This window comes from Balaenoptera ricei, chromosome 1 (assembly GCF_028023285.1).
Source record: "Balaenoptera ricei isolate mBalRic1 chromosome 1, mBalRic1.hap2, whole genome shotgun sequence".
Classification (NCBI taxonomy): domain Eukaryota; kingdom Metazoa; phylum Chordata; class Mammalia; order Artiodactyla; family Balaenopteridae; genus Balaenoptera; species Balaenoptera ricei.
The window spans coordinates 143001589-143025131 of record NC_082639.1 but is presented as its reverse complement, the minus strand read 5'-3'; the positions used below and the strand labels follow the sequence as shown (position 1 = coordinate 143025131).

Below are 23543 nucleotides of genomic sequence, written 5' to 3'. Positions count from 1 at the left end.
TATTTCTTTTAAATATTTTAATTTCTGTAGTTTATTTACTCTAGCTACAAGTTAAAAATCATTTCAGCTTTACAAGATGAAAAAGTTCTGGAGACTGGTTGCACAACAATATGAATATACTTAATACTACCAAAGCGGACACTTAGAGATGGTTAAGATGATAAATTTTATGTCATGTATTTTTAACAAAATTAAAAAATTTTTAAACGTCATTTTGCATTATTTAACAAAGTTCCTTAAATTTTGTATGTTATGTATGACATTTCTTGGATTATCGTTTTCTTTACACACTGTGTAAATCAGAAAAAGGATTCTATCCTGCTTTAAAGCCATGTGACACATTCTTCTAAGATTGTTACTTTACAAGCAGAAACAAGAAATAGGAACTTCTGATGCTCTTACCCTTCTGCGTCATCTGAGCTTTACTTTTCTTACTACTAACATGAAATAAATGAGCTCTAATTTTCAAGTGGAAAATTGAGTTCACCTAAATTGAAGGGAAATATCTGTCTTCATAGAATGAAGAGGAAATTGTACCAAAATTTTATGCTTCACTCTTGCAGAAGAGTTGCTGACATTATTCACCACATAAAGAAGTAGTGATAAGAACTGCCAGGTAGAATTCTAGAAGGAAAGCTATTGATACCCCTCTGAATCAAAAACTTCAAATACTCATAGTTTCCAGTTAATGACCAGTTAATACTAAGGGCCCTGTCTTGAATCTGTTTGCATAGCAAGCACATCGTTTTTTACTAAGATTAAATGTCTACTTGGGGTGAGATAGTGGAAGACTGATGGAGATTTGAGGGGGATGAAGATACCCTTTAAGAATGCTGCTAGCCTGGAGTACATTTGCCACGCTGATCCCTTTGAGGTACCCTGAAAGCTCTGAGAAGCCCATGTAGTTTTGAGGAAGCACAGTTTAAAAAACATTTTCAGAGTTTAACTCCCCCTTCCCCTTAACCCTTATAGAATCAGAACATGTTTGGGGGGTTCTTAATTTGTATATTCTCTACTTAGAGCTTCTAAAAAATGGTGTATTAGAACCTTAACCGTATTAATCAAAGTTTATTAAATGTTCAAATCAAGTCAGTAAACCCTTAAGAGTCATTTTTCCAGGAGGGGAGGTTAGTCATTCCTTCTCTGTGTTCCCATAGTCTTTTATTCACACTTTTGTTATAGCATCTGTGACATTATGCTACATTGGATTATAATTTTAAAAAATTTGTCCTTTCTACTAAACTGTTAGTTTTTGGAGAGCAAGGATAGTATTTTATCCATCTGTGTATTCTCAGTATCTGGGGAAGTTCCCAGAACTTAGTAGGTACCTAGTAAAAGTGCCCAGAGCTTGGGAGGTATCCACAGCTGCTTCCCCCAAGGAGCTGAAAGTTTAGTGACTGGCTCACACACAGTTAGCCTAGTGGCCCTATCATAAATCAGACATGCCCATCCTCACCTCTTTTCCTAAAGAAATGTATAGGCCACTTTCCTAGTTAGATAATTAAATGGAGATAGTTTCTTAACTTTGCTTTTTTAAAATCACTATACTTAACTTTCTAATAATATCAGTCACTTATCTATAGTGATCTTTATTTTGTGTACTGATTTCCTTAAGGGCTCCCAGACTCTAGTATTTTTCAAAATGACACGTTGAATACAGTTTCTTTTGTAATATCCAGTGACATGACTGATCACAGTAGCTCTGCAGAACAGAAAACAAATCAAATGTACTCCTGTTGATGTGATAGTAGATATCTGGGTAATTGGAGTATTCCTAAGAGTTAAACTAAACTGGAAAAGTTAACCTACCTGCTTATCCTCTACCCAATTCCTAAAGAAGTGACTCAGATTTAAATCAATATTTAGAATTTTGATCTTGAGAAAAATGACAAAATAATATAGCTTTATCTTCATAAAGTAGAGATTTTAATTCAACTCAACACACGTTTATTATGAACCTGTGGTGAGACAAAATATTGTGGATATTTGTGCTTCTCAGCTTCTTCACATTTGAATAGTATGTTTTTGGTATTTTTGGCATCTACATTTGAGTATGTTTAATAAACCTTATTGGTTGAGTGAAATATGAACCTCCGCTATTGGCAAAACTGGTTAGTCTTGGCCTTATTTCATTAAGTCATCCAAGTATTAGTCTTCTTATGATAGGCTCTAAATCATTGTATTCTGGAACATACTGTTAAGATATGAAACAGTAAGGAACATGAATGTGAGAGAGCCACTGAAAGCCTTTCAGTTACAAACTGTAGTTTTGTTACTACTACAGTAGATCAGAAATCACAGCAACTAGTCATATTCTTATATTAGAGAATTCATCCTGTAACAATTCCAGTATCAAACTAGATCATGATAAAAGTTATTGTATAATGAAATGTTCGTTTATTCCAGTGAAGGACCAGATATAGTCCCTATTGTTTCTTAAGTATAAGAATGCAGTTACTGCAGTGAAAACAGGCTATTTGTTGAAGTTTGTATAATCAAATTTTGCTTGTACTTTGGTGAAATTTAATATCTGGTGTTTTATTTTTCGAAGAGAAAATTGTGCTTTAATTGAGGTTAATTGCAGTTTCTTGGCAGAATTAATGTTCAGCTGAGGTGAAAGTGACAGTAGGTTTTATAATTTTAGAAACATCAAATGGTAAACTTGGATGAAAGGAAAAGCTTTCTTGTATAGAACCATTAAAAAGAACATAAAAATGTATTTTGAAGGTCTGTTTTGGGTACTTTAATATATAAACTTCTAATTTTTTCCACATTTAAAAAAATTTATTTATTTACTTATTTTTGGCTGCGTTGGGTCTTCATTGCTGCATGCGGGCTTTCTCTAGTTGGGGCGAGCGGGGGCTACTCTTTGTTGCAGTGCACGGGCTTTTCGTTGCTTTGGCTTCTCTTGTTGTGGAGCACGGGCTCTAGGCACGCGGACTTCGGTAGTTGTGGCATGCGAGCGTGTCCCCTGCATTGGCAGGTGGATTCTTAACCACTGCGCCACCAGGGAAGCCCTCCACATTTCTGAAGGTTAGGAAAATCAGTATCTAATGAATCCCTTTACTAAGGCTTGGGCTCCATTGTTGTGGCAGCTTCTTGACTAATATGCATTGTAGGTGATAAGTTAAGGGCCCATTTTAGTTTTATTGTAAATGTTCCTGGGCCAAGGGCCACTGGGGCCAATTCTGAGCTTGCTCCCTGCCTGTTTTGGTTCTGACCTTTATTTCCACTCTTTCACAGAAAGTGACAATATAATGTCATAGGTACAGATCTCTGTGTTAATATTCCAGAGCCCTGACACCGATTTCTCATTCTGAAGCTACTTAATTGTTCTGTAGTATAATGGAGGAGATATAAGGTGAGGCTAATTAAGTGCAAAAAATTATGGAGCCTGCTGGAATTCAAATGGTGGTTCCATCTCTTATTAGCTCTGTGACCTTGGACAAGTTACTTATCTATAAAATGGGGATGATTATAGTATATTATGCTTTCTCATATAGCATTTTTGTGGATTATATGAATACTTATATACAGGCATCCTAGAATAGTATGTGGCACAAAATAAGTTACTTTGTAACTATTAGTTTTATTAGTATTGTTACTAAGCATAGAGTCCCCACAGTGGAGACTCAGGGCACAGGGCTGATGGTGGGAGCTAAAAGCACCTAACTATGGAATTAGGTACAGGTTGTTTGCTTTTGCAGAAGAAAATGGCAAACCGGGAAGGGAGACCAATGCTACTAGATCTGAGTTTGGAACTATAGAAACAAGAGAGTGACAGATCTTGTGACTCTAGTCTTGAGATCACTTGTGTTTCATTTAAACTGCAGACTGGCACAAAAAGCTCTGGTTAATAAGTATAGGGCTTTGCAAAGAGTCAAATGCTTCTGTACTACATATACTGACTCACTTAACAGGGAATCACTTTCAGTGACTTGTATAACTGAGAAGGTTTTACCTCGACGTTGGCACATAAATTGAGAAATTAGGACATGATTTAAAAATACAACAAATGAAATGTGTGCAGTATCCAACCCACCCTGCAATAACATTTGATCTTCCCTGTTATATTTTGTAGTTTGATGCTATGTAATCTATCAGAATCTTATTAATCCCACTTACACAGGCAGCCATCTGGACCTTCTTTAAGCAAGACCTGACCAGTATACAACTAAAGTGATTGATGGACTCTGGAATTGATTAGTTGTTCTGTGAGACAAATGAACTGTTTTGGCAGAAAATACCAGAGGTCACTGCTGTGGTCAGACACAAGAGCCTGTAGAATTTTAAAGAGATGCTTTCATCATTGACTTATAAAGTTAAAAATTTTAAACCATAATAGATTTTGAAAATATTTTAGAAATATTTTTTCACTGGTTGCTGTCTAGTCCTGATTATAAAATGGTAAACTGTAAGTATAAAAAACTAGAATGAAAGTGATAATTTTATGCTTTAATTTTGTATTTTTGGTGAAAATATGAACTGAAATAAAAGTAGCATAAAAACCAGTCACTTACACATAAATTGTACTCTAAAATTTTCCTGAAAGAGATGTAATTGGAGAAAAAGCTACACATAGCTTTGGTTTACATGGTTTAATGTGATTAATAGAATCAAATAGTATAAAATTCCATTTAGTTATTTATTCAAAGCTTCACATTGTTAACAACCTGTTTTAACAAATCTATTTAAGACTCTGAAACACCAAGAGTATGTATTACACATATTTTGTATTTAAAAAGTTGAGTATTTGGATTTTTATGCTTTTAGTAGGCTGAGTCACTCTGGGATACTACTGTCCCATTGATACCACTGCCCTTAGCACCAAAAAGATTATCCTGCTTCCCTCCATCTGTTTGGCTGGTAGTAGTGAAATCCTTCCCCGTTTCACCATGTTGCCTATGATCAACATTGTGTTAACACTTTGGTGATAGGTGATAAAATGGATGACATATGTCTTGTTACATTCTGGTTATTCTTTGAGGTCTGCACAAGTGTGTATAGGCAAGTGGGCAACTCCCCCTTGAGAATGTGACTGCTCAGAATGAACTTGAGTTATGGATTTATTCAGCCTGTAAAACCTCAGCTGGCATAAATAATTGAGAAAGCAAAGGTTTGTCTGTGGTGCATACCTCAGGGACTCATGGCTCCCTTCCTTCTCTCTACCTCCCTTTCTTATGAAAATGATCCCAGTTGCACTCCTAGATAATAACACACCAAGCAATTAAAAGCCATGGGTGGCTGGAGAGAGGAGAAAAGGTTTAGTTAATGAGCTTTTCCTCTTCCAGTGCCCATGAGAGCCTCAGGAATGACAAGGCGATTAAAGCGAAGAGATAATTATAGATTATGTGAAAATGGGTCCCTTGGGATGAGCAGGTCTTGACATAAACAATAACTGTTGTAAAAGTCTCCTGGCTCTCATATTCACCCTTTTCTTGCGTGCTTTATTTAGCTCCTGTGTGCTCAGCGTCATGATGCCAACCAAGCATATACGCAAATCTACCTGTTTGCAGATCAACATCCCTTTCTGAACAAGAGGTCATTCATCAACTAAAACCATCATCTTCTCTTCCTCACTCCTTCTCTTCTTTCTTTTTCCTTTCACATCATCCTTTTCCTCACTCTACCCCTTCTAATCTTTTCCTTCTCTCTTTCTTATATCCTTATCCGTATATATTACCTATGAAATGCTAGGCACTTAGTCTTGTTTAAGTGTTTAGCGTGTGTGTGTGCACGCATACGTGTACGTGCAATTATAAAGACACATATGGTTATGGATATACTATGTTATAATAAAAGGTGGTTATATGTGTTACAGATAATATAAATAAATGTTTTCTCCTATTAAAATGCTTTACAGATATATTTAAAGAAAGATATTTTAAAAGTGTTAGCAAAGATGTAAGTTTTGTGTGATAGACAAAGTCATCTTCTTAATTCTCATTGAATTGTTACCAGCTATTCTCTCAATGCTGAAAGCAAGCAATTTTGGTTCATTTCATTGCTTTTCAATTTATGAGGTCTTTGCTGATTGCATTGTATATATTAATAAATGCTGGTGTTTATTGAAGTTTGAGTTCTGTGTGAGAAAGGCATTATTACATTAATTACATGGTTTTTTATTTTAAAATTTTTACGTACTATAAAATTTTATATATTCATTAGATAAGTATTTTTAACAGTATTTCATGTAAAGTACGTCATTCCTAGGTCTATATGTCGTATTGGTCTTTTCTGTCTCTCTCTCACATCTCCTAACACATGAGAAATTCTGTTTCTTCATGTTCAAAATAATCCAAATTCATCTGCTTCTCATTATCACTGCTATCATGCCTTTTGCATTACCATCACTACTCTAAACAGCCATCTTCTCTTGGCCAGGACACTACAGAACAATTTACAAACTGGATTCCTCACTTCCTTTTCTGTCTCCTCCCCAGATTTATAACTCAAATCTCATAGCACTTTCCTGTTTAAAATCCTGTAATGATTTCCCATAGCACTTAGGATAGAATTTTAAAATCCTTAACATGTCTTGCAGGGCCCCTCATTGTCTCATCTAATGCCAATTTCCCCCTCCCCACTTGTTCACTCTGCTCCAACTAATTGGCCTATTTTTATTTCCTTGAAGGTCCAATTAATATTTGTTAGGTAAATTGATGGAGAGTGTTATATGAATATGAAAAATGACTCCAGCTTAAAATATATGCTAAAATCTTAAGGTAATAAAAATGTCAGCTAATATATATTGACCACTTATTGTATGCTAGTAACTATACCACATGTGTTATATGTATTATTCCACTTAACCTTCAGAATGATCCTATGAGATGTAGGTATTATTAATATCCCTGTTTTACAGATGAGGAAACTGAGACTCAGAGAGGTTAGGTTACTTGTCCAAGGTCACATGGTTAGTAACTGCTCTTAACTGCTACACTGTACTGCTTCTGAGATATTTGAGGAATCATTGTAATCTCCAATTATTGAAATTGAATTTGATAGTTGTTATTATATTAATATAGTGAGTATCTTCAGTTTACATTTTTAATTAAATTTCTTTTCCATTTAGTGTTTTTAAAAATGTGCTTCACTGGTAAAATTAGAGACTGTAGTCTTTAATTTATCAATATACTGATGATGATGTTTCCCTTAGATTAATTGTTTTTATTGATTTTAGACTTACCTTAATGGTTGAGAATGTAACTCATCTCTGTAGCCAAGGGAGTCTATAGATTTTTCTGATGTGGGCACTGGTTTTAGAGGGATTGATCAGAACTGAACTACGTTTTTTCTCATGGACATTTAGAGTATCAGAAATTTTCAATCGACTTTTTTAGAGTTAAGCAGGTTTTAACAGGTGAAAATGCATTTTTAGTAACTAGTGTTTTTATAAATTATGCCTAAATAACTTTTCCAGTATAACAAGTTATCTACAAGAAGTACCTGGGGCATTGATCTTTCCCTTGTCATTGCTCGTTTGAAAAAATATGAGAAAAATATTTTAAAATGTAAGTGGTTTCATTTGAAGGGACCCTTATCAACATAAGTAAGATAGTAAATAGAACTTTTTATTTGAGGCTTTTAAGAATTTTATGGTCCTAGAACTAAATACACTACATATACAACCCAGTCTGAAAATAGTTATTACTTGGTGAAAGATGTTGCCATTACCACATAATAGGAAGTGGTAAAACCAACTGGTTATTTCCTATAACTGTCTGAAACCAAGTGCAGATATAGTAACACTCTGAGTGGGAGGATTGTGATTCAATACATATGAATTCTCTCAATCATCTACTTGTCCATTTGTCACTGTGTATTTGGAACCTACCTTATTACTTTACTGATGAAAACACCATTGGTTTTAGAACACCATTATTTAAATACCATTAAGGAAAAAAAAGTCACTAATTAATTGTAAGATGCTGAAGGTTATAAGATCCATCAGTGATGTTAAAATATGAGAAAAATATGTGTTTACCCAGTTGGCAGTGAAATATGCCAACTTAGTAAACAATTTCTAGGTGTTTATTTGGTACCTAGGATTTCAAGAATTATTTTAAGAACAACTTAACAAACAACATAAAGCACTTTCTTAGTGCTTTGATCTCATTGCTAGGCTTCTCGAGCATTGTTACTGCTGAAGCAGTGTTCTGTCTCTTCCAGGACTTAGGACCGAAGTGTTTCAGAAAGGAGGTGCTATTTGTAAAATTTTACCTAAGGATCATAGTATAGACTCTCATTTATGGTCTTTGATAAGACTGAGACTCAAAAACAGTGTTTTACAAGGTGATGTTAACATCTAAAATTTTAATTAGATATTAAAAGTGGAGATTTTTAATATGCTAAGTATGACAACTACGACTACTATTTAATCCTTAAGTTAGGAGTTGACTTTACCTGTTTTGCTCCTTACACCAGTTTCCTTAAAAACCTTTGAGTAAGAATAGATTCTTTCAGGGAGAGAAACAGCTGTAAGTAAAATTAAAATATGCCTGTATTTTTTTTTATATTTGTAAATTAAAACATGCTTTTTTTTAAAATACAGAGGGTAGCTTAATTTTTTTGTAGACATTTTATCTCAACTTCTAAAATATTAATGGTTTATAGTCATATCAAAAATTATATAAAGATTTTATATGTGTATATATAAAATAAAGATTTTATATATATCTATACAGTTGATCCTTGAACAAGGTACGGGTTAATCCAAGTATAACTTATAGTTGGCCCTCCATATCCACAGTTCCTCTGCATCTGTGGATTCAACCAACCATAGAATGTGTAGGACTATAGTATTTACTATTGAAAAATATCCACATGTAAGTGGACCTGCAGAGTTCAAACCTACATTGTTCAAAGGCCAACTGTATATCAAGGTTATATAAAAAAGAATCAACAATAGGCTTTGTGCTTTGTATCTGGCGTACATAGTAGGATGTTGGAAATCATAGTCAAATGAGATCAGTGAGATGATATCATTGTTTCCTAACATTATATTTGAACAGAAGAGTAATAATCCTTTACCTTTCTGATTGACAACTTCTGGCCACACATCCAACAAATAAATAAGGAACTTAAATTCCTACAAAGAAGTAGTATTCACCAGCAGTACTGCTGAATTTTGTAAGACATGTGCAGGCTTTCGTCCTTGAAAGATTGGCTCCTAAGGAGCTTCACAGAGTGGCTTTTTGGTGAATTTACCTTAGGTCAGGGTCCATTCTTCAATCTCAAAGATCTAAATAAAAGGCACATAGATGACCAGACCCTCAGAAACAATGTAGCAGTAATAAAATTTATCTGAAACTGATGTGTAAACTAAATGGCTTATTTATTTACCAATATATATCTTTATAGTGATCCAAATGCTTTGATACCCTGTGTACCCTCAGTCTGAGTATTGAGGAACCCAGAAAGACAGTCAGGTGACCATTTGTGAATGTTAAATAGAGTGAGAGAAGGGGAATTATTTTTAGATTTGCTTTAGCCAAAGTCCTAATGATGCCTCTAGAACAGACTGTCTCCCAGCAGAGAAATACCTCAGAATGCCTTTTTGCCTTCGATTAACTGTTTCTTTTGGGCGGTGTTCAAAATTGGCTTCACAGATTTTTGCTTCCTCCTGTGGTTCATTGCTAACCATTGCTACCTCCTACTCATGGTAGTTGTCTCATTGTTTTGTTTTTTTAGATGTGTTAAGGTTAGTGTCTGAATCAAGCAGCTCTTCAAGTTATCTAGGAGACGTTCTTTTCTCCTCTCATTAGTAGCTTTTATTTAGTTTGTTTAGCTTCAAGAGGACAATTTTACTACCCTTTACTTCAAGTTTTGGAAGGTAGATAAATATTCTGTTCCCCAAATAATTTGTTACTTAACATTTGTTACTTACATTATATGCAGTGTACCAAGGAGGTTCTTTGTGATCTGTTGTCCACCTTTATCCCTTTAACTTTATCTCCCAACACCCTGCCGTAACCAGTTGCTTGCAGTTCCCCTGAACACCTCATTTTGTTGTGCTTTTCCTTTTCTTCTGTTCTTCAGGATCCTTCAGTAACTTAGCTGGGTTGTCAGTTTATCCTTCAAGGCTAGGTTGTAATGTCAACTCTTCTGTAACACCTTCTTTGATCATCCTTGGTTGAATGGCCCACTCCTTGGTTTGGGCCTCTACTTTATAGAATATTGGGTTACAGCAGTGATATTTTAAAAACCTTTGCTGATGTAGTTCCTAAGAAAATTTTGTAAGACTATTCCCTTTAATATTTTTATGATAGCATCTAAAATTTTTATTTAAAAATTTAAATAATTGCAAAGGGCATAATTTCTGGCATTTTGTAAATAATGGAATTTTAAAATAAACAGATTACTGTTTTAGATGTATCCAATAGAATCTAAATACTATAATGAAATCCATTTTTAAAAACACGTCAACATGTTACCATTGAGGGAAACTGGGAAAATACTACCAGCTCTCTGTATTATTTCTTACAACTGCACATTTCAATTGTCTTGAAATAGAAAGTTTAATTAAAATAAATAAAATTCTGATCTTGATTTTAAAATACAGAATAAGGTCTTTAATAGTTAGAAATTTTACATCATTCCTTTTTCTCCTTTAATTCTACTTCTCCCACACAATTTTATTTTAAAGCAATATATTTTTGTGTAGTCTTAGCACACTATCAATTCTTTGCAACAGAAATATGTATATAAGTTGGAATTGTTAAAATTTTAATTTTCTGTGATGCAAAAGCTTTAAGCATTAAATTTTTCTCATTTGAATTATAACTTATTTCTATACAGCTGATCAACATTCATTATACATTTTGTTAAATAATTATTAAGCATAAGTTAAATTTTATTGGAAATGTGTCTTAATGTTAAAAATAGTTTATTTAACAGATGAATGTTATTTTATTAGAATGAGACAGAGTTCAGCATCGTCTTTTTTTTTTAAATTTTATTTATTTTTGGCTGCATTGGGTCTTCATTGCTGCGCACGGGCTTTCTCTAGTTGTGGTGAGCGGGGGCTACTCTTCATTGCGGTGCGCGGGCTTCTCATTGCAGTGGCTTCTCTTGTTGTGGTGCACGGGCTCTAGGCACGTGGGCTTCAGTAGTTGTGGCTCATGGGCTCTAGAGCACAGGCTCAATAGTTGTGGCGCACGGGCTTAGTTGCTCCGCGGCATGTGGGATCTTCCCGGACTAGGGATTGAACCCATGTCCCCTGCATTGGCAGGTGGGTTCTTAACCACTGCACCACCAGGGAAGTCCTAGCATCAAGTCTTCTTTGTTTTATTTCACCTCTTCCATCCTCTAACCTTAGTTGTAGGAGGGCTTCCCAAAACCAGTTTTTCACCGAAATTGTCCCTTTATTTGGTACCATGGACAATTTATACCTTGGGGAAGTACAACCTGGGATTAATTTTTTTTCCCAAACCTTTCCTACCTAGCACAATGGACTCTTGTATGACATGAGTTTGACCTGCGCATGTTCACTTACATTTTTTCACGAAATATGTGCTACAGTACTACACAATCCACGGTTGATTGAATCCTCAGATGGAGAACCCCCAGATACCGTGGGTTGATTGTAAAGTTAATTGATGGATTAACTATTAACAGTTATTTTTGACTGTGGGGGGCCGGTCCAAGGGTCAACTGTATATTAGTTAAACAGAGTACTTTTAAGCAAAAGAGTAACAGATTTAGTTAATAGTCGTTTGCTAAATCTTAGTAAAGTCTTTTGGTTATGTTTCCTAGAAGTATACCATAGTATGGAGAGAGGTGTATGCTTTTCTTTTATGAACTAGGAGAATGGTTGAGCAGGAGGAATGTTGTAAAGGGGAATGGCGATGAAATATTTACCACAGGAACTTTTCAGGTAGATCAATTTAGGAAAGAATGTGTTTATTTAGAAGTTTAGCTGAAATTGATTCTCTTAAAATTTTCCATTCCTGCATATTCTTTTGGGTCTTTCTGTACCCCAAGAGCCCACAGGTGTACATTCCTTGATTTGAGGAATTTGTGGCATTTGTTTATATTTGTGTAAGTATTGGCTTACCCTTCTTTGTGTTTTCATTCATTCAATAAATACTTTTTCTTTGTCTATTTACTGGAATACTGTTTTTATATCTGATTGCCAGTTGCTTGATAAATACATGAATTGAATTGAAGTATTTACTGAATGTGTCTATTAAATAGTTAGATTTCTGAGCTAGCCCCATAATTGTGTTTTTTAATTCTGTGAGGTAGATGACAAGTAGTTAAATGGACTTTAGATGGCTTGCCATCTTTAGAGGGCTAACTCTCTGAAGTAGTCTTTTGACAGGAAAATGCAGTCTTTGTAGAAAGTGATGCAGATAGCATTTTTAGGAGTGGGCAAGAATCTCTTCTTCCCGTGATTCTGATGAAAGACAGCTATACTTAAACACCATCCCTCTCTTCCACAAGTGTGTGCCCTTATATTTCAAAAGAATTTCAAAGAAAACCAGTGGTTTTTTTCATTCAGATAAATGTATTTTCTGTCAATTTTAGGAAATTTGGAGTAATCTAAAGAGAGTCTTGTGCTATGATAATATGGGACATTCTTGAGGGTAGCATCGTGAAAATAATTCATACTCATCTATAGAGAGTGGATATGATAATTTTATCACTCACATTCATCAGAGAGAAGGAAAAAGATAACAGGGTAAGAATCAAAAGAGAAGGGAAGATAAAGTGAGAAGATGTAGAAGGGCACTAACATTTATTAAGGCTCTACTATATTTGGTAATGGTTGAATTTGTTTGCACCTGTTGTTTCGTTTAAGTATAGATATACAGAGAAAAATTGCCTGTGGAAGACTGTATTAACTGGGAAATACAGAGGGAAAAAGACAGAATTTGATTTGTATATTGTACATAATCTTGTTGGGGGCAAGAAAGGAGATAACGGAAAGATGTTGCTCCAGATGTTTCTCCATTTTGGCCACTAGGTGGTGACATTGTATAAAGACAGCTTGGTTGCTGGCAAGTAAGATAGTGAAAACTTGAAGTGGGGATAGATAACTATATTTAACAACTAAGCCCAAGAGTATTACTTAATATTTTTTAATATTAGGCACACAGCTTTGTAGCACATTTGTGGTGACTTTTATTGACTTTCCCATTTTATATTTAATTTATATTGTGTACTCTACCCTGAAGTATTTTATAAATACCTCTATGTGCCTAACATACTTAGCAATGATAAACTGCAGTTGATAAGCAGGTATACAAATGAAAAAATGCCCCGACCTCCAAAAAATTCACATACCAAAACAAAATAATTGATATAAATGATACATATAAGAAACATTGAGAATATATTAAGCAATATAAACATTTTAAATAAGTTTGTACTATATTTACTTTTTTACTGCTTATGGCATAAGTGTACATGCACATTTGGAATTAAGGAAAAAGGACCACACGGAAGGTCCTCTCATCTCTGAATTATCTTTGCATTTTACTGGGTATGGGTAACTTACATCCCAAGGATCCTCCATACTTTCCTTTCTGTGCCCCACCACCAACTCCCCATTATTTTCAAATCCAAAACAATTGGTGAGTAGTGTATTTTTTATTATGACTTAAAATGATGCAATACTTTCTCTCACAGTTGAAGTTTCTGCCTCTTGAATTAGAGGGGTCTCTGTTATTGTATTGAAGGACAATAGGTCCCTCTCTTTCCCAAGTCAGAATGCTGAATGCACTTTTTCATAGAAAGTATTTTTTGTGATAGTTAAATATAGCTAAAATACTATTATATGCAGCCTTAATTTACAAAATCAGACTTCTCCTTTCAGGGGTTTTGGCCTCAGACTTCACTATTTTCTTCCAGAATAAGTGATCTGGAAAAGCATTTTCTCTTTTGCAAATGAACATTTTCAAGAGACCCTATTTTTTTTTAAAACATGATTTTTTTCCTGGAAACTTAGCTCATTTTCTCCAGCTTGAAGCAGGCTGTTTCTCCTCTGTATTCTGATAGGCCTTTTCAAAGATCCAATTTTACCTTATGTTAATGGTATATAGATTTTTATCATCTCAGCCATACTGTACATGTATTGAATGCAAAGTTTCTTGCTTATCCTTATCATCTCTTATCAACAGAATCTTGTCCAGTGCCTTGCATGTAGTAGGTGCTCAATTAAATACATGACATGCATAAGGAAGGCTTAGACTGTTAATGTCAAAGTAGTGTGTTTTAAGTTAATCATCTCTGACTAGAAATAACTTTTTATAGGGTATATTGTATTGGCTTTTAAGATAGAAGGACTCCTGTGGTCAGATGCTTTTTTTCTGATGAATGGAAGCAATGACCTTACAGGTTGTAGAACATACTAGTTATAATGTTTGAAACTCAAATTGCATTATTTTATGCCTGTTTAGAAAATGTAGAACAGTTTCATTATTAATATTCCAAATTACTGATCTTTTGGGAGTCACAGATCCTTTTGAGAACCTCATTGAAGCTACCTCCCCCTTCCCCACCTACCCATTGCCAACACAGTCAGAAAAATGCATTATGCATTTGCACAGATAATTCTATATACTGTGTTAGAGAACTCACAGACATCATGTTAAGAACTTCTGCTTTAGATTCTGGAAGAGACTACAGCTTACTAATTGAGATGTAGCTTGATATAATAGAAAAATGGACTATACACAAAATCAGTTGATCTGAGTCCTTGATAAATGTGATGCCATTTGACAGGTCATATAACCTCTCCTTACCTGTTTCTTTATCTGTGAAGTGAAGCAGCTGTTGGATAAGATTAAGTGAATTAGTACATTGATATGCCTAGAATAGTGCTGAGTACATACTGTGCTTCCCAGTCTTTATTTTTATTATCTCATGAAGAACTTCTGAATTTTGTGATGCTCTAATTATCTTTCCCTTAAGAAAATTACTTTGGTGTGTGTGTGTATATATGTTCGTGTGTGTGTGTAATTTCTTAAAAACTTGGATAGCAACCAACTTATCATTCTTTTATTCTGTAAGAGAAGTAGTAAGCTATGTCCTGATCTTTTGCTACCTCTATGATCTTTTGCTACCTCTATACAGGCAATAGTAAATGACCTTCTCACTGCAGTACTACAACTGAATATTCTGAGTCAGAGGATATATGTTCCTGTCAGTGTATAAAAGTAACTGGGGAGAGAAAGAGCACTGAGAAAATCTACTCAAGATGTTATATTAGTGTACTAGTGTAACTTGTTAAAGCAGATGAAGCTATTCTCTATAATTATAGTTGCTAGGAACTTTAGTCTTTTTTTTTTTTTTTTAATGTCTGAAACATTTATATTAACATATTTCCATACAAATAACCCAATGAAAGTTTAGTATTAGTTGTTTTGTTTGTTTTTTTATACTGCAGGTTCTTATTAGGCATCAATTTTATACACATCAGTGTATACATGTCAATCCCAATCGCCCAATTCAGCACAACACCATCCCCACCCCACTGCAGTTTTCCCCCCTTGGTGTCCATATGTCCATTCTCTACATCTGTGTCTCAACTTCTGCCCTGCAAACCGGCTCATCTGTACCATTTTTCTAGGTTCCACATACATGCGTTAATATACGATATTTGTTTTTCTCTTTCTGACTTACTTCACTTTGTATGACAGTCTCTAGATCCATCCACGTCTCAACAAATGACTTAATTTCGTTCCTTTTTATGGCTGAGTAATATTCCATTGTATATATGTACCACAACTTCTTTATCCATTCGTCTGTTGATGGGCATTTAGGTTGCTTCCATGACTTGGCTATTGTAAATAGTGCTGCAATGAACATTCGGGTGCATGTGTCTTTTTGAATTATGGTTTTCTCTGGGTATATGCCCAGTAGTGGGATTGCTGGGTCATATGGTAATTCTATTTTTAGTTTTTTAAGGAACCTCCATATTGTTCTCCATAGTGGCTGTATCAATTTACATTCCCACCAACAGTGCAAGAGGGTTCCCTTTTCTCCACACCCTCTCCAGCATTTGTTGTTTGTAGATTTTCTGATGATGCCCATTCTAACTGGTGTGAGGTGATACCTCATTGTAGTTTTGATTTGCATTTCTCTAATAATTAGTGATGTTGAGCATCTTTTCATGTGCTTCGTGGCCGTCTGTATGTCTTCTTTGGAGAAATGTCTATTTAGGTCTTCTGCCCATTTTTGGATTGGGGTGTTTGTTTCTTTAATATTGAGCTGAATGAGCTGTTTATATATTTTGGAGATTAATCCTTTGTCTGTTGATTCGTTTGCAAATATTTTCTCCCATTCCGAGGGTTGTCTTTTCGTCTTGTTTATGGTTTCCTTTGCTGTGCAAAAGCTTTGAAGTTTCATTAGGTCCCATTTGTTTATTTTTTGTTTTTATTTCCATTACTCTAGGAGGTGGATCAAAAAAGATCTTGCTGTGATTTATGTCAAAGAGTGTTCTTCCTATGTTTTCCTTTAAGAGTTTTATAGTGTCCAGCCTTACGTTTAGGTCTCGAATCCATTTTGAGTTTATTTTTGTGTATGGTGTTAGGGAGTATTCTAATTTCATTCTTTTACATGTAGCTGTCCAGTTTTCCCAGCACCACTTATTGAAGAGACTGTCTTTTCTCCATTGTATATCTTTGCCTCCTTTGTCATAGATTAGTTGATCATAGGTGCGTGGGTTTATCTCTGGGCTTTCTATCTTGTTCCATTGATCTATGTTTCTGTTTTTGTGCCAGTACCATACTGTCTTGATTACTGTAGCTTTGTAGTATACTCTAAGTCAGGGAGTCTGATTCCTCCAGCTCCGTTTTTTTCCCTCAAGACTGCTTTGGCTATTCGGGGTCTTTTGTGTCTCCATACAAATTTTAAGATGATTTGTTCTAGTTCAGTAAAAAATGCCATTGGTAATTTGATAGGGATTGCATTGAATCTGTAGATTGCTTTGGGTAGTAGAGTCATTTTCACAATGTTGATTCTTCCAGTCCAAGAACATGGTATATCTCTCCATCTGTTTGTATCATCTTTAATTTCTTTCATCAGTGTCTTATAGTTTTCTGCATACAGGTCTTTTGTCTCCCTAGGTAGGTTTATTCCTAGATATTTTATTCTTTTTGTTGCAATGGTAAATGGGAGTGTTTCCATAATTTCTCTTTCAGATTTTTCATCATTAGTGTATAGGAATGCAAGAGATTTCTGTGCATTAATTTTGTATCCTGCAGCTTTACCATATTCATTAATTAGTTCTAGCAGTTTTCTGGTGGCAGTTTTAGGATTCTCTGTGTATAATATCATGTCATCTGCAAACAGTGACAGTTTTACTTCTTCTTTTCCAATTTGTATTCCTTTTATTTCTTTTTCTTCTCTGATTGCTGTGGCTAGGACTTCCAGAACTATGTTGAATAATAGTGGTGAGAGTGGACATCCTTGTCTCGTTCCTGATCTTAGAGGAAATGCTTTCAGTTTTTCACCATTGAGAATGATGTTTGCTGTGGGTTTGTCATATATGGCCTTTATTATGTTGAGGTAGGTTCCCTCTTTGCCCACTTTCTGGAGAGTTTTTATCATAAATGGGTGTTGAATTTTGTCAAAAGCTTTTTCTGCATCAATTGAGATGATCATATGGTTTTTCTTCTTCAATTTGTTAATATGGTGTATCACATTGATTGATTTGCGTATATTGAAGAATCCTTGCATCCCTGGGATAAATCCCACTTGATCGTGGTGCATGATCCTTTTAATGTGTTGTTGGATTCTGTTTGCTAGTATTTTGTTGAGGATTTTTGCATCTATGTTCATCAGTGATATTGGTCTGTAATTTTCTTTCTTTGTAGTGTCCTTGTCTGGTTTTGGTATCAGGGTGATGGTGGCCTCTTAGAATGAGTTTGGGAGTGTTCCTTCCTCTGCAATTTTTTGGAAGAGTTTGAGAAGGATAGGTGTTAGCTCTTCTCTAAATGTTTGATAGAATTCACCTGTGAAGCCATCTGGTCCTGGACTTTTGTTTGTTGGAAGATTTTTTATCACAGTTTTCAATTTCATTGCTTGTGATTGGTCTGTTCATATTTTCTGTTTCTTCCTGGTTCAGTCTTGTAAGGTTATACCTTTCTAAGAATTTGTCCATTTCTTCCAGGTTGTCCATTTTATTGGCATAAAGTTGCTTGTAGTAGTCTCTTAGGATGCTTTGTATTTCTGCAGTGTCTGTTGTAACTTCTCCTTTTTCATTTCTGATTTTATTGATTTGAGTCCTCTCCCTCTTTTTCTTGATGAGTCTGGCTAATGGCTTATCAATTTTGTTTATCTTCTCAAAGAACCAGCTTTTAGTTTTATTGATCTTTGCTATTGTTTTCTTTGTTTCTATTTCATTTATTTCTGCTCTGATCTTTATGATTTCTTTCCTTCTGCTAACTTTGGGTTTTGTTTGTTCTTCTTTCTCTAGTTTCTTTAGGTGTAAGGTTAGATTTTTTACTTGAGATTTTTCTTGTTTCTTTAGGTAGGCTTGTATAGCTATAAACTTCCCTCTTAGAACTGCTTTTGCTGCATCCCATAGGTTTTGGGTCGTCGTGTTTTCGTTGTCATTTGTCTCTAGGTATTTTTTGATTTCCTCTTTGATTTCTTCAGTTATCTCTTGGTTATTTAGTAACGTATTGTTTAGCCTCCATGTGTTTGTCATTTTTACGTTTTTTTCCCTGTAATTCATTTCTAATCTCATAGCATTGTGGTTAGAAAAGATGCTTGATATGATTTCAATTTTCTTAAATTTACTGAGGCTTGATTTGTGACCCAAGATGTGATCTATCCTGGAGAATGTTCCGTGTGCACTTGAGAAGAACGTGTAATCTGCTGTTTTTGGATGGAATATCCTATAAATATCAATTAAATCTATCTGGTCTATTGTGTCATTTAAAGCTTCTGTTTCCTTATTTATTTTCATTTTCGATGATCTGTCTATTGGTGTAAGTGAGGTGTTAAAGTCCCCCACTATTATTGTGTTACTGTCAATTTCCTTTTTTATGGCTGTTAGTAGTTGCCTTATGTATTGAGGTGCTCCTGTGTTGGGTGCATATATATTTATAATTGTTGTATCTTCTCCTTGGATTGATCCCTTGATCATTATGTAGTGTCCTTCTTTGTCTCTTGTAACATTCTTTACTTTAAAGTCTATTTTATCTGATATGAGTATAGCTACTCCAGCTTTCTTTTGATTTCCATTTGCATGGAATATCTTTTTCCATCCCCTCACTTTCAGTCTGTATGTGTACCTAGGTCTAAAGTGGGTCTCTTGTAGACAGCATATATATGGGTCTTGTTTTTGTATCCATTCAGCAAGCCTGTGTCTTTTGGTTGGAGCATTTAATCCATTCACGTTTAAGGTAATTATCGATATGTATGTTCCTATTAACATTTTCTTAATTGTTTTGGGTTTGTTTTTGTAGGTCCTTTTCCTCTCTTGTGTTTCCCACTTAGAGAAGTTCCTTTAGCATTTGTTGTAGAGCTGGTTTGGTGGTGCTGAATTCTCTTAGCTTTTGCTTGTCTGTAAAGCTTTTGATTTCTCCATCAAATCTAAATGAGATCCTTGCCGGGTAGAGTAATCTTGGTTGTAGGTTCTTCCCTTTCATCACTTTAAGTATATCATGCCACTCCCTTCTGGCTTGTAGAGTTTCTGCTGAGAAATCAGCTGTTAACCTTATGGGAGTTCCCTTGTATGTTATTTGTCGTTTTTCCCTTGCTGCTTTCAATAATTTTTCTTTGTCTTTAATTTTTGCCAGTTTGATTACTATGTGTCTTGGCGTGTTTCTCCTTGGGTTTATCCTGTATGGGACTCTCTGTGCTTCCTGGACTTGGGTGGCTATTTCCTTTCCCATGTTAGGGAAGTTTTCTACTATAATCTCTTCAAATATTTTCTCTGGCCCTTTCTCTCTCTCTTCTCCTTCTGGGACCCCTATAATGCGAATGTTGTTGCGTTTAATGTTGTCCCAGAGGTCTCTTAGGCTGTCTTCATTTCTTCTCATTCTTTTTTCTTTAGTCTGTTCCGCTGCAGTGAATTCCACCATTCTGTCTTCCAGGTCACTTATCCATTCTTCTGCCTCAGTTATTCTGCTATTGATTCCTTCTAGTGTAGTTTTCATTTCAGTTATTGTATTGGTCATCTCTGTTTGTTTGTTCTTTAATTCTTCTAGGTCTTTGTTAATCATTTCTTGCATCTTCTCAATCTTTGCCTCCATTCTTATTCCGAGGTCCTGGATCATCTTCACTATCATTATTCTGAATTCTTTTTCTGGAAGGTTGCCTATCTCCACTTCATTTAGATGTTTTTCTGGGGTTTTTTCTTGTTCCTTCATCTGATATATAGCCCTCTGCCTTTTCATCTTGTCTATCTTTCTGTAACTGTGGGTTTTGGTCCACAGGCTGCAGGATTGTAGTTTTTCTTGCTTCTGCTGTCTGTCCTCTGGTGGTTGAGGCTATCTACGTGGCTGTCTCCAGCAGCCGGTGGCTAAAAGAGTAGGTCTCTGCATGTGCTGCCAGAATCTTAAACGTTTACATAGAGGTGTTCACTGGGTTCAGTCACGGATTCGGTACAGATCGTCTCAAGAACCCCTTACTCTCTCAAGGCTGTGTGCTTGAAACAGCTCCTAAGCCTGAGGGTCTACGCGCTGCAGGAAGATGAGAGCGCCTGCGGCGGCTTGCAAGCCGTGAATATTGCCACGAACCCTGCTGCCGCCGTTGTGGAATCCGGCTTCCCACGCCGCTGCCGGAAGAGGGCCGGAACTTTAGTCTTTTCAGAGATTGGATATATTACATCTTACTGAAAATCCACTATTGTTCATGTAAAATTCTTTAGAAAAACAGATTCCATTAATGTTTGCAGCAAACAGATTGTATTAAAAATATGTAACTTTTATGTATTACCTAGTAAGACAAACACTATTTTTTTTTTTTACTCTAATTAGGGAAGAAGACAAAAACATATTTGATTACTGCAGGGAAAACAACATTGACCATATAACCAAAGTCTTCAAATCAAAAAACGTGGATGTGAATATGAAAGATGAAGAGGTATGAAAAACATGCACTGTTAATTATTTTCTTATGCTTTGTTGTTTTGCCCCAGTGCTTTTTTTCTACACAGCAGACCTCTGAACTACAACTCAAACTACATTATGGTTAAGAGTATATCAGAATATCTAAATGAGATGGTGTCACCCAGTTAAGATACTGTGTGTCTGTTTCCATCATATTTCTGTCCATTATAGAAGTTACTAGCTGAAACTTGCAGCAGGAAAATAACTTATATTTGTTCATGTTAAAGGGAGAGACTATTAACATATTTATGTGAAATCTATAGGTAATATAAAAATATTTATAAATAGCTTTAGTATCTTCTATCATTATACCTGAAACAAGCATATTGTCCTTTGCCCAGTAACTGTATTTCTAGAAAACTGTCAAAATTTTGGTAAATCCAATCATTTAAATGCAGGCCCTCTATTTAAAGGGATCCTATACTAAATTATTTTGTAAAATATGTTACTTATTAATTTATTTATTTTGTGAATAAAACTGTTCACATATTGAGCTTAAACTGTCCCTGAATTATAGTTGTTTAAAAAGGAGCAAAATTTACTAATCACTTTTAATCATTTTTCTCATTCTTTGATAATGCAGTGAAGATGATCAAAATGACCAGAAGGTGGCAATTGTTAGGAAGAGGACATGCAGTGGTCATAGATGATGCGTAGAGTAGATGATCAACTTCTGTATTAATTGAGGGCTCTCTATACAGGTTAGCCCTTAATATTATCTCACTTTTAGGCAGCATCTTTCCTGTAATATATTTTTAGTGACATCTGGAACTGAAAATGTAAGACTGTAATTCTACAGTAAAGTTTGTTCTCCTATAAATAATGAAAGGAGTCAAGAAAGATGTCGCTAGAGAAAAGTGGAAGCCAGATTGTGAAACAGTAACACCGGCTCTTCTGATTCCCACTTGGGTTCTTTTTTTGCCTTTCAGGATCAGAATACATTTTATTTTAGTCAATCAGGCACGATTGCTTCCCTTGATTTTTATTGTTGTTTTTAATGTTTGTGCTCATGAGTTAAGATTTTTATGAAGTTAATACATGTAGATAGTTCAAAGGAAATCAAATAGTACTATAAGTCTTACAACAAAAAATGTACTCCCTTATCTGCATCCTTCTCACATTTGATTCTAGCTCCCTTGAGGCAAAAACTTTCAGTGCTTTTAGTTGTTTCTTTTGCAATTTACCTACATAATTCTAAATAATATACTTGTATCTCTTGATTTTCCAAGTCTAAACATTATTGATTTTCTTCTATGTTATATTAGGATTTAGCTCTTTTACTCATCTTCCCCCTCTCTCTCCCCACCCTCTTAACATAGTTATATCACAATTTTTAGTGTCAGTTTTCTGATTGCATCTCTATTATATCAGTGTTTTTATTATAATTACAAATTATACTATAATTAATAATGTAATATAGTCAATTATGATTATAATATAACTATATTATTATGACTATGTAAATATTGTTTGTTGCTGAGCTATGGACTGTATTATGTGTATTAGTCAGCTTTTGCTGTAGCAAAAACAAAACAAACAAAACCCCAAACTTCAGTGGCTAACAACATTTATTTCTTGCTCATATCAAAAGCCTTGGAACCAGTTGAGACTCTGCTGGCTTCTACTAGCCTTGTTTGTGCTCAGTTCATCTTGATTTCATATGTCTTCTCATTCTGAGATCTAATCCCAATGGATAGACCCTATATGGGGCAGACAATAAAGGCAGACAGAACCAGACCCCACAAATACATTTAAAGCTTTCCTTGGATGTAGCATGTGTCACATCTACTCACATTCCTTTGTCTAAAACAAGTCACAAGGCCAAGCCCCAGGTCACTATAGTAGGAAGTCCGCTCTGATTACAGGGAAGCAAGGCAAGGGTGGAAAGGGAATGAATAAATTATATAATTATGAATAATGCAATTTACATACCATGGTACAACATTTTGTTTTTCTTAAGGTTAATAATGGCCTCTTTTTTTTCTTTCTTTCTTGGTCTTCTATGTTCTTATTGCAATTCTTTCCTCAAATTGCCCAGTAGCGGTCTTCTCTGTGCAGTCAAGCACATCAGATAATCAATCCCATTTTTTTTTAGCAATATCCCTCTGGAACCCTCCTTCCTTCTTCATCTCTAAACTGGACTGGTTGTTCTCTAGGCCTCTCGCATAGATGTCATTCTGGGATTATGCTTTACCACTGTCTTTGGAATTCTCTTCCCCTTTTTCCTGGATTTTTCTGTTTTCTGGATCCCAGGTCTTCATCTTTTATTGTTTACTTCTGTGTTTTGATGGAGTGTCTCGTCCACTAGTGTCCTCTTTTATTTATTTCCTGGTTTTGAAGGAGCATTTCCTTTAGTAGCTTCCTGGGTAAATGTTTTGAGATCTTCCTTGTTGAAAATGTTTCTATCAGAGCTCTTGGTGTATTCCATATGCTCAGTAAAGATTTGATGAATTATGAGTGAATGAATGAATA

General features: G+C 35.1%; 1 protein-coding gene across 2 annotated transcripts in view; it reads left to right on the top strand.

Annotated features, from left to right (window-relative positions):
• The window catches only part of ACBD6 (acyl-CoA binding domain containing 6), a 227929-nt gene that overhangs the window by 69645 nt on the left and 134741 nt on the right, over positions 1-23543 (top strand). The window contains exon 5 of one of the 2 annotated variants that reach the window (XM_059937445.1): positions 20940-21045. The exons of the other annotated variant lie outside the window; for it this stretch is intronic. Within the exon in view, the coding sequence (XP_059793428.1) occupies positions 20940-21045 (106 nt within the window). The remainder of the gene's footprint in view (positions 1-20939; positions 21046-23543) is intronic. 2 annotated transcript variants of the gene reach the window in all.